The sequence below is a fragment of the Myotis brandtii genome, unplaced genomic scaffold (assembly GCF_000412655.1).
Source record: "Myotis brandtii unplaced genomic scaffold, ASM41265v1 scaffold53, whole genome shotgun sequence".
In the NCBI taxonomy this organism is placed as follows: domain Eukaryota; kingdom Metazoa; phylum Chordata; class Mammalia; order Chiroptera; family Vespertilionidae; genus Myotis; species Myotis brandtii.
In genome coordinates, this window is record NW_005369942.1 from 1,332,637 (window position 1) to 1,345,620 (window position 12,984).

Below are 12,984 nucleotides of genomic sequence, written 5' to 3' on the forward strand. Positions count from 1 at the left end.
CGCCCCCGCCCCGTTCTTCTCAGACCCGGTCCACGGACCCACGACTTCCGCATGGACGGGGCAGCCCGGGCCATGTCCGGTGGACCGCTACCCGCCAAAAAAAATGCCTGACCCTCCCCACCTTGTGCAGCCTCCGAGTAACGGTTCTGGAAGGGTCACTCGGCGTGGGGCGGCCCGGGGTGCGGCGTCTCCCGGTCGCCCGCCGCCCCTTCCTCATCTCCTGGGTGGCAGTGAAGAAGTAGGCTCATGCCCCTTCCCTCGTGGGTGGGTGTTTTTTTTTAGGGGGAGAATGGGAAGGACACGGAATTTCTTGTGTACCCCCGACCTGGCGCGTTGGGGTGTCAGAGGAGGAGGCCAATTTTTGTAAACAGTGGGTGAATGCGAAGGAGTGGGGCGGCGGGAGGGAGTCTCGGCCCCAGGGAAGTCTCGGCACGGAATTGCCCCCGTACCCCCTCCCCCCCAAACCTCCCACCATAGCGGAAGCGCCTCGGAGAGGACAGAACGGCCGGGATTGACAGGCCTCTTGTTCCAATCTGCTCGCTGAGATGTTCCAAATGAGAACGTTGATTTCTGGGGGCGGGACTCAGGGCTCGCGCTGGACCAATGGAGATTGGGCGGGAGTGAAGCTGACAATGTACGCATGGAATTGGAGGGAAGAGGAGTGTAAACACGGAAGTGGCCGCGGGGGTGGGGGATGTGCAGCGCCACTGCTGCAGCGGAAGGGCACGGACTTAAGTTACATAGAAGCGGCAGCTTTACTTAATGGACAGCGCAGCGAGGGCCCGGAATCGGTGCAGCAGTGCTTGCATCCTATTTACTTACTAGAATAATAAACACATGTTCCTTTCCCCGGGTTCTATTTCATATCGCCACCGATGGGGATTGGAAGATGGGAAATACCAAGGAGTAATGCTGTAAAAGATGTTGCCCCTCTGTTTTCCAGCCATTGTTTTTAGGTAGGGCACGTGAAATTAGTTTGGTTGGTGAAACTGTGATTCTGTTCGACTGGGGGCAATCATAATCACATGTGTATCTCTGAATTTAACAGAACTTTAAGTTTAAAGAAACTCTGGAATACTGTAACCGTATGTATGGTATAACACATGAGTGACCAATCTTTATTCTGTAAAATGCAATACAAGACGTTTTAAAGGTCTTTAGGGAAAAAAAATCAGTGTACTGAGTAGTGATTAAAACACATTTGTCAGTTATTTTCTGATCAGAGCAAGAACTTAGTGAATAAGAGGTAGAGTCCAAAGAGAACTTGGTTCCTTTGTGTATGCTCAGTTCACTAATAACATAATATGAATTAAGGGATGGAATTTTTGGCTTTGTAGGATTGATTGGGTCAGTGATATTTCTGTGAGTGAGAAACATGTACATTTCAGAAAATGGTTCCAGTGGTTTTGAACATATGGAGAGAACCTTAGAATAACCCCTGCAGTTAGAACTTTGAAAAATATTGTAAAGGTAAAGGGCTTAATTTTGTCTATGGAAGGTATATTTTTTTAATAAGCTTTTAGAGTTATTAGTGAAACTGAATGTGAACTGTAGATATTTTGCTTGGAGTGGATACATATAGGCAGCCTACAGTCTGAAAATACAAATATTTTATATCCCTTTGTTAAGGTGGTGGTGGTGTTTTTTAAGTTAAAAGCCGACTTGCAGCCCTACTGCATTTACTTAGTATATATAAACCTTACAATTGAAGTTTACTTCATGATTTTAATGTCTTGTAAATATGTTTTATGTATAATTGTTTTCAAATTATTTCCTCAATCATGTTCGTGTAATCTGAAGCTCCTTTACAAGTCCTATTTTAGAAGGAAACTTGAGATAGGTTTGCTGATTTACACTAGGTTTGTTCAGTGAGTTAAAGTTGGGAGGAAAGGTGGCCCAGGAAATGTAGAACCGGGGATCTAAATTTTTATTGCTGCCAGTTTCCAATGACAGTGGGAGAGTAGTTTATAATGTTTGTCATTGTAAAATGGACGAGATGATACCTTTTTAATTCCCTTGAGGGAAGTTGTCAGGTGTTACACATCATCCTTCCACAAAGATTTTACAGTCAAATTGAGGAGACAGATAAAAATCTACATAGGTATATACAGTGATTGATATAATGGGTTGATGATTAGTGTAGAATGACTGATAGTAAGGAAAAGTTATGGAGGAGATAAGATTTTCAGTTGAATATTGTTTGCTAAACTTTTTTTCTAAGCAAAGCACTTAATATTGTTATATGTTAACACTGTTATAAAGGTGCTAGAGGATATATTTTGCTTTTACTTTCCTCCTTTAGAGGCTTAACTATCAACTTTAGTTAGCTATCAACTTCAGCTTTAGTTATAAACATGCTGTCAGAAGAGTTTGAGTAAAGAATGAAATAAGTAAGCTTCGTTATTAAAAATCATTTTAACATAAAAAGAGTTGACATACTTGATAAAACTTTCACTGGCAACATGATATGAGAAAGAGCCTTACTTCTGAAGTCAGGAGAAGAGGACCTACATATCTGGCTGTCACTAAACTATCTCTGTACTCTTTAAGACTTCATTAGGATTGATTAGGTGATCTATAATAACTTTTAAAGTTCTGAAATTATAAGTGGCTCAAATATTTAATAGGAAGTGAAGGCTTTTCTTTTTTTTGGATTTCTTTACATTATGCCATGTGAATGAATATGTCTAAGGTTATGTAATTGGGAGGATACTCACTTTCTTTTAGCCAGTCTTGGAACTTGAATATGACTATGATATAATTTACTTAATAATTTAGGCTCATTTCTAGTATGTACATATATATAGCTTATTATAGGAAAAATGGATGTCTATAGGAAAAAAAGAATGTCCCTTAATATTTCAGCAAAAGTATTGTGTATGTATAATCTGGATTTTCTTGAAGATTTTCAATTTAAAATATTCTGCCTTCTTATTCTCAAATATACTTTTCTTGACTTTTTTTGTTCTTCTTCTTTTTGAGAATTGAGAAGTAGAGTCACCAGAAGCTTTGTTCTACTTTAAGGCAGTTATTAAATTGAAGGAGGGAATTTTTTCTAGAAATTTAGCCTAAGTATTTTCACTAACAAAACAAATGTGTCTGGTTTGTCAAAATTCATCGTGAAATTTGCACTTGAAAATCTTATTTCTAATTTACTATATATTGGAATGTCTAGTATCAATCTGGAAAAAGTTTAACAGGATGTGAAAAGATGAAGCATATGTTGAAATAAAACAAAGAATGGCATTAACTTGTTTTTGTTAATCTATTTATTTATTTATTTATTTATTTATTTATTTATTTATTTAATGTATGTATGAATTTTTGAGAGAGTGAAAGGGAAGGAGAGAGAGAAAGAAAGAGAAACATCGATGTGAGAGAGACACACCATTGTCTGCCTCCTGCACTTGTCCCTACTGGGGCTGGGGATCAATCTGCAACCCAGGTACTGTGCCACAGGCCGAAGCTCGAACCACTGAGAAACACAGGCCAGGGCAAGAATGGCATTAACTTTTTTAAAAATTTACTTGAAACTGTGTTTAAGAAATTACTCTTAAGAATTCATTGCAGCATTAGTACTAAAAACCATATAAAAACTGAGTTAAAGAGTAACATCAGTGTAGTCAATCAGGATAATTCAACAAAACAATTTCCTTCAGAAATAAATTTGGTTGGTGCACGGGGCAGGCATGAGAGTGTTCTTGGTAATTATTTAAACTCTGTGTTAATGTAAATTAAATGTTCAAAAGGTTGCAAAGAATATTTATGAGAAACTTAAAAAATCTCTTACGTGTAAGTGGACAAAATATTGTTGTGCTTATGGAAATGGATACTTTGATGTTTATGTTTAGAAGTTAAAACTTACAGAAACATGGGGATAGAATTTGGGTGTTTATTATATAATTACATTTGATTACAAATTACAGCTGCAGTTCTAAAAAACACAAATTTCTGGTTTGGGAATTCTGGGAGTCTGTGAAGTCAAAATTGTTTTCATAATAATACTAAGACATTACATATTTACGTTTTCACTTTCACAAGTGTTCTGAGGAGTTTTCTGGAGGCTACATGACTTGATACTCCAGCATACTGAATGAAGAAGCAAATAAGAGTTCAACTGTTTTCCACCATGTATTTAAAAGATTTGTAAAAAAGTGTAAAACAAAGCTACTCAGTGAATTTTTTTGTTTTAGAAAGGTTATTTTGGCTCAGTGGTTGAGTGTGGACCTATGAGCCAGGAGGTTGAAGTTCGATTCCTGGTCAGAGCACATGCCCAGGTTGCAGGCTCCATCCTCAGTGTGGGGTGTGTAGGAGGCAGCCAATCAATGATTCTCTCTCATCATTGATGTTTCTATCACTCCCTCTCCCTTCTTCTCTGAAATCAATAAAACTATATTTAAAAAAAGGAAAGGTTATTTTGCATAAAGTGTTACTTATGTTTACAAGTATTGGGTTAATTAAATGAGTTAATAAATATTTTGAAGTTTTGATAGATTTAATTTCAAATAGTATAAATACACATAGAACTATTTATACATACAAAATCTCGGCAGTCCTTAAATTGGATGTAAAGGGGCCCTTTTACCAAAAAAGTTAGAGAATAGCTGAAATATAGTTTTATTTAGTAAACACTTTTCAGTACTGTGGCCACTAGCCACATGAGGCTATTGAGTACATGAAATGTGGGTGAGAAACTGAATTTTTAAAAATTTTAATTAATTTAAATGTAAAAACTTAGCAGTGGAAAACTTTGTCAATTACATGTTGAAATGACATTATCTTGCATATACTGGATTAAATGAAAGGTATTAATTTGACCTGCTTTTAATGTAACGAAATTTAAGAATTATATGTAGCTCGTGTTTTATATATGTAATATATTTTTATTGATTTCAGAAAGGAAGAGAAGGGGAGAGAGAAACATCAATGATGAGAATCATTGATCAGCTGCCTCCGGCATGCCCCACATCGGGGATGGAGCCTGCAACCGGGGTATGTGTCCTGACTGGAACTCGAACGGTGATCTCCTGGCTCATAGGTCCACACTCAACCACTGAGCCATGCCGGCCTGGCTCATGTTATGTTTTTATCAGACAGCTCTACTTTAGAAAATAATTTTATTTTCTTTCCCTTTTAAACCTTATAACAACTATTGATGAGAAAGTTAAAGGGGAACAGGTAAAGATGAGAGTGTCCCAGGCCTTTACCTTTTCCCTCTTTTCATAGCGTTCATTCATATTCTTCACTCACCCGTTATGTCATACATAGCCTTGGGGCATTAGAGGATAAGGTGTGGTAGATCAGATAGTTGAGTGATGACCTTGTAATGTTTATGGTCTTGCTTGTAGGGGGATACCACTATCACCTAATGAAGTGTTTTCTGATTTTTTTTCCATTGCTCTAAGTTAAATTGCTATCAAGTTATATTTTTGACTTTTAAGAACATTGTTATGAACTAGGTCCATTGCCAGCATTCTCTTCTGCAAAGCTGAGAGGTATGTCTCTTGTCAGACTTAATTACCAAGTTTGGTATTTAGTAACAGCTGTTGAGTGAGTCTGGAATAATCTACCATACAAACACCAGTTGATTAGAAAGCTAGAAACGAACAAGAAGACCTCTTACCAATGGTAAAAGAAGGCATAAGCAAATTTAATGGCTCTATGATTAAAATTAAAATAGTTTTGAAATTTATTTGATAGATTTATTTCTTCAAGGAGTATTTACCAGCAACACCAACTACTAGTGTTAACTAGAAAAAAACTCTTAGATTACTTTTAGCTTCATTGTTACTATTTTTAAAATGAGTTGCTTATTATTTTCTCCCACATTTTTTATACATAGGTTTAGAAAGACTCCAGCAAGTCAGGTTTTAAGTGAGAAAAAAGGAATTTTCAGCCATTGCTTATAAGTTTGCTTACTTTGATTACACAAAACTGTTAAATTTATGTTTATCCTTAAGAGTTGTGTAAAATTTTTAGTTTAAATTGTGATTGAATTATTGAGCAGGGCATCTAGTATTAAAAAGTTTTTGAAAATTACAGAAACTTGAAGAGGAGAAATCTCTCTTAAATTCCTGTTATAAAAAATGACTTGTTGCCCTAGCTGGTTTGGCTCAGTGGATAGAGCGTCGGACTGCGAACTGAAAGGTCCCAGGTTCGATTCCGGTCAAGGGCACATGCCCAAGTTGTGGGCTCGATCCCCAGTGGGGAGCTTGCAGGAGGCAGCCAATCAGTGATTCTCTCTCATCATTGATGTTTCTATCTCTCTCTCCCTCTTTCTCTTTGAAATCAATAAAAAATATATTTAAAAAAAAAAGACTTGTTGAAAGAAAAGGGAAAAGATAGTGTCACTTTTTATAAAATGGGTGAAATATTCTTGGAAACTATCATGGGTACATTACTGTAAATTGATCTAAGTGATTTCTTAGGTGTTCATTTCTTAAATAGGTGCTTAGGGTTATTTTAGTAAATTGACAAAAAATAAAATAAGTATAAAAGAAAGAAATCAGCACTCCTTTTAAACAAACTTAGCTTACAGAGTAACTTTAAATTAATTTTGCACTTTCATTTAGTTTTGAAATATTTTACTTCCATTTATGTTTTGTCATTATCTAGCTACACGAGGCCAGTGATCTAGTTACACTTACCTCAGTTTTATGGCATAGGGACTGGTACATCGTGAGAAATGCTCAACAACCATTTGTCAATTGTATATAATTAGATCTTCTGATTGAAACTTCATAGAAAATTTATGTATATTCCCATCCTAAATTTAAAGTATGAATAAATAAGTTTTCTCCTTAAATTTGGATGTATTTTATTTGTTTTAATCTGTAAATAGAAAATTTCTGGGAAAATATAATATGTTGAGGTCAGAAATATAGGCAAGAAAATAATTTCCACTGACATAACTAATACGAAATTATGGTCTTGAAAATGTACCTCAAACTATTTAAGAACTCGGCAACATAATGTATAATTGCTAGACATATTTCATTTTTGTTTTATAACTTGAAAATCTGATATAATTCTATTGCTGTATTGTATCAAATACTTGAAGCTCCCATTTTAATACGGTAGTTTTTAGGGTATGTCTTAATACAATTACATAAGGAATTAGTTTACCCTGGGTGGTTTATTAATAGCAGCTAAGACAACAGCTAAATTGCAACACAAGCAGACCTTGAAGAGAATGAAGTTCCTGGTATAAATTTTAAAAACTTGAGAATTTGCTTACCAGGATTCTTTATGTATGTGAGTATTATAGGGAGGTACTTTGAAGAATATACTTGAGAACTGCAGCATATTTATACTTACTAATACTAAGTTTCTTAAAGCTGAGCTGTAAGGACTGATTGAATCCTTTGCTTCAGTGAAGCTGCAGATAAGAGTAAGCAGGGTCACCTAAAGATAGATTTACTTAGAGGTTTGGCTGCCTCTCTGGAACCGGTCAGCTTTGAGCAGATTTCCATAAATGGACAGAGCAACTGGAGAGACCCAGTACCTTGGTTGAGAGTGTGGATGATGTGCAACAGGTGGTAAAAACAGTCACTGGATTTTTTAAAATAAATGGTCTCTAAATGACTGGTGTTTAAGGCTGAGCATTTGGGGAATTTTGAGACTAAGTGAATTTTTTTTTTTTTCCAATTAAAAGTTTCCTGGAAACGGTTTTAAAAGATTCATATCTTAAGTGTGTAGAACTTGTGGATTTATAATATGGTTTTATGGAATTTGTATAAATACTTTCTTTTAGTTCCTTTAGAGGATTAGAAACTGTTACATATTCATGTTTCAGAACCTTTCACCAAGTAAAACATTCAATGTTTTAAGTCCGGATATGAAATTAATATTTCGTTAAGATAATAAGTTTGTTCTTGAATTGCCTATTTTCCTGTAGGGTCATTGGGTTGTTCTTAAATTTCAATACATAAAAGACATACTTGCCTGCCTACTATATGAAAGGTCTCTGTTAGGAACTAAAACAGATATGAAGATGAATTAATATAGCCACTCTGATCTCAAAGAGTTTATTGAATTTTTATCTATGTGTATGCTTTTTATGGGAGTCACCTCACTTTATTCTTACAACTATGTGAGGTAAGGAATACTACTGTTTTGTATTAGGAAACCCGCCTTATAAGAAAGTAAATTGCTGGCATAGGGTAACAGAAATTACTGGTATAAGTGGCAGAGGCTAGAACCCAAGCTCTTAGACCTGGAAGTCCAAACCTCTGCCGTACACTTTACTGCTTCACAAATAATTCAATCAGCAAAGCAATAAACTAAGTTCAAGGAGAGAGTTACAAAAGGTGGTAAAATCAGAAAAAGATTCATGGAAAACAAAACAAAACCATAAAAACTCTTTAAAAAAAAATTTCTTGGGTAACACCTAGCCAAGTCCTGAAGGAGAGAGCAAGGTTATTGCGAAGGAAATTCCCACATGCTTTGGTGCTGCAGCTAATTCGCACACCCAGGAGGGTCTGTAGGAATTTAACTAATTCGTTAAAGTAACTTAGAAATATGTATTTCTGACTAATTTTGATATCATGACCCCTGATTTTAGTAACAGTATATTAAAATATATAATTGACTTTAGGATTGTTAATTCACAACCATCCTTTTTCTCCATAGGTTAGTTTTGGCCTAAAATTGATACAGGTTTAAAATTTTAAGGGTTTTTCTTTGTTTTCCTTTGGATAAGTTTCAGAAATTTCTCAGTAATTGCTAGCCAATCTCAGTTGCTTTATAGTTAACCTTCATTTTACAAAGTGAGGATACTAGATTGTTTTGGTGTTTAAAGCATCTTTATAAATAAATTACATAAACTAATGTATATCAGTGACTTAGTTATGCACATGAGAATTAATTTGTAGTTATGTCTTCTACAGCAGTGTGTTTTAATTTAGTAATGTGTTCAGTGCATTTTTAATTAAGTAGAACTTATTTTCCCCCCAGTGGAAGCATCAGTTCATAGCAGTAATGCACACTGTACAGATAAGACAATTGAAGCTGCTGAAGCCCTGCTTCATATGGAATCTCCTACCTGCTTGAGGGATTCAAGAAGTCCTGGTATGTGAACTTCCCTATTTATATTAAACCTGTCACATCACTTCATGTATCTAGAATGAAATTTTTTAAGATACAGGGGCATTGTTGGTGTTCTCAAGATCGGTTATACATGAATACCTGTGACAGCAGTACTTGATCTTTATTTGTCAAAGTACCCAAGTCTTAAATACTTAATTTTCATAATAAATGAATGCCCAGTATAGACAGAGAGAAGTTTATTAAGTTGCTATTTAGACTATCATGTCTTCCTTAACTCTGGGTAAATTTATAAACCTTTGTACAGTAGTCCTTAAGTGAATGGCAGATGGCGGGGGGGGGGGGGGGGGGGGCCCTCAGCCCAGCCTGCGCCCTCTTGCAGTCCGGGAGCCCTCGGGGGATGTCTGACTGACGCCCTAATTTTAATATTCTGATGTTAATTTAACTTGATACAGTAAGTTTGGACCTTCTTCTTTCTTTCTTTTTTTTAATATATTTTTATTGATTTTGGAGAGAGGAAGAGAGGGGGAGAGAGAGGGAGGGAGAGATAGAAACATCAATGATGAAAGAGAATCATTGATTGGCTGCCTCCTGCATGCCCTCTATTGGGGATTGAGACAGCAACCTGGGCATGTGCCCTGACTGGGAATTAAACCGTGACCTCTTGGTTCATAGGTCAGTGCTAAACCTCTGAGCCACACATCTGGGCTGGACCTTCTTCTTACAGGATTTTACAATAAATACTAAGAGTAACCAGACTTTTAAAGTAAAATAGGAATCCTATGTATTCACAAGTACGAAAAGAAAATTAGGACATATTGGTCGGTGTGTTAATCCATGAGAGTAGGTATTAACTATCTCTTTATTGAAATAGAAATGTCATCCTGATTATTTATGCACATTGGAAGAAAGCCGGGACAACATTATTGTTTGTAATAGAGTGCCATATAGCAATCTTTATGTACTGTTTTAGTGACCCAAAATTCAGGGCTGTTTCATTAAATAAAGTTTTAAATATCAAAAATATTCATTGGGCTGTAATGAGCATATTTTCCTTTTTTTCATATTTTAAAATGAATTATAAGTACTTATCACTGAAATCATTTATTAAATGTTTTAAATTTTATACTATGTGCATGAATTACCTAGTTAGAAAATAATGATGGGTTCATGGACAGAAAGTATTAAAGAACTCATTATTTTATTTTCAAATATTTTCCCAGTTGTCAAAATAATACAGTCGTCTACAATGAGCTTAAAAATACAGGGTGGGAAGAGAGTAGGTTTACAGTTGTGAGTACGTGAAATACAGAGTTTATTCCTGTATTATTATTTATTAATTATTGTATTATTTTCCAACTTAAACTAACTTTTGCCCCACTCTGTATTTAAAAGTGTGAAGACCGGAAGGTGACTACTCATCTCCCCTCCTTACCCAGAGGATTAACATTTTCTTTAAGTTGATTTTTCTTGCATTTTATTTTCTTACATACTTTAGATCATATTGCATATTCAGAAAGTTAACTTCAAGTTCTTACCCTGCTTTGATGAATTATTAAACCTCACCTTTACTAAGTATTGAATTGTCCACAGTAAGAAGCATTAATGGGGGAGGGAAATTTTAATTTTTCAACTTTTTTTTTATAGTGGAAGTGTTTGTCCCTCCTTGTGTATCAACTCCAGAATTTATCCATGCTGCTATGAGGCCAGATGTCATTACAGAAACTGTAGTGGAGGTGTCAACTGAAGAATCTGAACCAATGGATACCTCTCCTATTCCTACATCACCTGATAGCCATGAACCAATGAAAAAGAAAAAAGGTAGAGTATATTTATAAATTTCTGGAAGGGTGGGTGAAATTTTTTGTATGAAATACATACTGTAGATTTATGATTGATGTTATCTTAACTAGATATTCTCAAAGAATCAACAAATTGAGATTTTCATTTTGTATTTTAACATGTTCATACTGTTTAAAAGGAGTTAGTATTTAAGCCCTAAAAGTAGTTGCCTGAAAATGAGATCATAATGAGTGTTGGACACACAGTAGGAAAATCAGAGATTCACTGCACATTTGTCTACTTTGTGGTCCTTTTAGGTACTTGGTTACTTTTTATAAAAGGAATTTAATCTTTCTCTATTTTTCATACTCCTGTCTTCCTGCTCTTTTGTGGACATGAAAATAAAAGCACAACTTTTTTTTCGATACTTTCTTTTTTTTCCCCCCATGCCTTCTTTTAAATACCAAGATTGCCAATAGGGCTCTATAAGTGAAATAAACTCACTGGTGAGTAAAGAGAAAGAGTCTTTCCACTTAGTTGTCTCCTGCTGGGACATCACTCACCTGATCCTGGTAGGTGGGGCACAAGGCTCCAGCACATCTCCAACATCCTGAGGAGATGGGCAGTAATGGATCCTTTTCCTGTTTGAGTCAAAGGTAAAACTTGAAATGACATCCTATACAAATTGGTACTCATCTAATTCTTCTTTCTTCACATTTTAAAATGGGAGAAAAAACAAAGGCAAAAATAAGGAAAACTTTTATTAAAAATAATGATGTTTTTCTTTTCTTTATTAGAAGTGTTTCAGATTGATGTGATATTCCCAGGTCTGTGCTTATTGCTGTGAGTGATACAATGAAGATTAAGTCAGAGTGCCTTCCCTCATATAATACAAAGCCTAAGTAACTGTTTGACTGTTCGAACAGTAGCTATGACACGCACTGACCACCAGGGGGTGGACACTCCACACAGGCATGGAAACATGGAACAGACTGATGAATCTCAGAGGGAAGGGGAGGAGGGAGGGAGGGAAGAGATTAACCAAAGATCTTATATGCATACTAGAGGCTCAGTGCACGGATTCTTCAGCCTGGCCTGTGAGGATGGGGCTGAATATGTGCACCAGGCCTCTGACGTCCCCCGAGGGGTCCCGGATTGCAAGAGGGTGCAGGCCAGCCCGAGGGACCCCCACTGGCGCACGAATCCGTGCACTGGGCCTCTAGTATCCTATATAATAAGAGGCCAATATGCAAATCGACTGAACAGCAGAAAGACTGGTTGCTATGATGCACACAGATCACCAGGGGACAGATGCTCAACGCAGGACTCACGGCTGGCGAGCGCAGCGGCAGTAGTGGGAGCCTCTCCCACCTCCACGGCAGCACTAAGGATGTCCGACTGATGGCTTACGTCCACTCTCCGCGGAGTGCAGGAATTTGGTGCTCCGGGCCTCTAGTAGGTTATATATATCTTGAGAGGTATGAATACATGACAAAATTTAAAAGGAAGAGTCACTTCCTGCTGTAAATGTTTAAAAGCAAAAGACATACATATTAATACCCTTGTTTGCTCACTGTAGCCTTTGGCTGATTGCATCCAATGGGAGCTATGACAAAGAAATTTTTAGGTTTATAAGAGGATAGAAAAGTTCATGAAAAGCTGGGAACATTTAGGGTGGGTACCAAGACCTTTAGATAAATCAGTGATATGCAGAATTAACCTATGTGGTTTGATATAAACCAGGAAATAATTTGTGAATTTAATTCTGATTTTATATATTTAAAAAACAGATGGCCTTAATTTAAGAATTACATAAACATCATTATTCACTTATTTATTTGTGTTTAAGTACATTTGGGACATATAGTTAGGTAGGTTATTTTTTAATAGCATGGTCTTTTGTATTTCTAGAGCTTGTAATATACTCGTGTGTTGTGAATCTCTAAGGGAAGATAGCATGCAGTTTTCCAAAAAGTTTATTTGACTGTAGAACCCTTTTCCTACTGATGAATAACCTGTTTCTCAAGTAATATGGTTTGGGAAATGTTGCTTTATAAGAAAGTAAAGTAAGCCTTTATGGCAGTGGTTCTCAACCTTGGCTGCACATTAGAATCACCTGGGAATCTTTTTATTTTTTTTTTATTTATTTTTTTAAAT

The 12,984-nt window shown here is 36.2% G+C and overlaps 1 protein-coding gene across 10 annotated transcripts in view; it reads left to right on the forward strand.

Moving 5' to 3' along the window:
- ELF2 (E74-like factor 2 (ets domain transcription factor)) overlaps positions 1-12,984 on the forward strand; it is a 94,912-nt gene that overhangs the window by 64,379 nt on the left and 17,549 nt on the right. For 8 of the 10 annotated variants that reach the window (XR_001364313.1, XM_014548956.1, XM_014548957.1 and 5 more), the window contains 2 exons: positions 8,956-9,069; positions 10,693-10,866. Coding sequence is in view for 9 of the 10 variants with exons in the window: in XM_014548956.1 (XP_014404442.1) it covers positions 8,956-9,069; positions 10,693-10,866 (288 nt within the window). In the remaining variant the exon portion in view is untranslated. The remainder of the gene's footprint in view (positions 1-8,955; positions 9,070-10,692; positions 10,867-12,984) is intronic. The other 2 variants (XM_005877731.2, XM_005877733.2) reach the window with 1 other exon arrangement.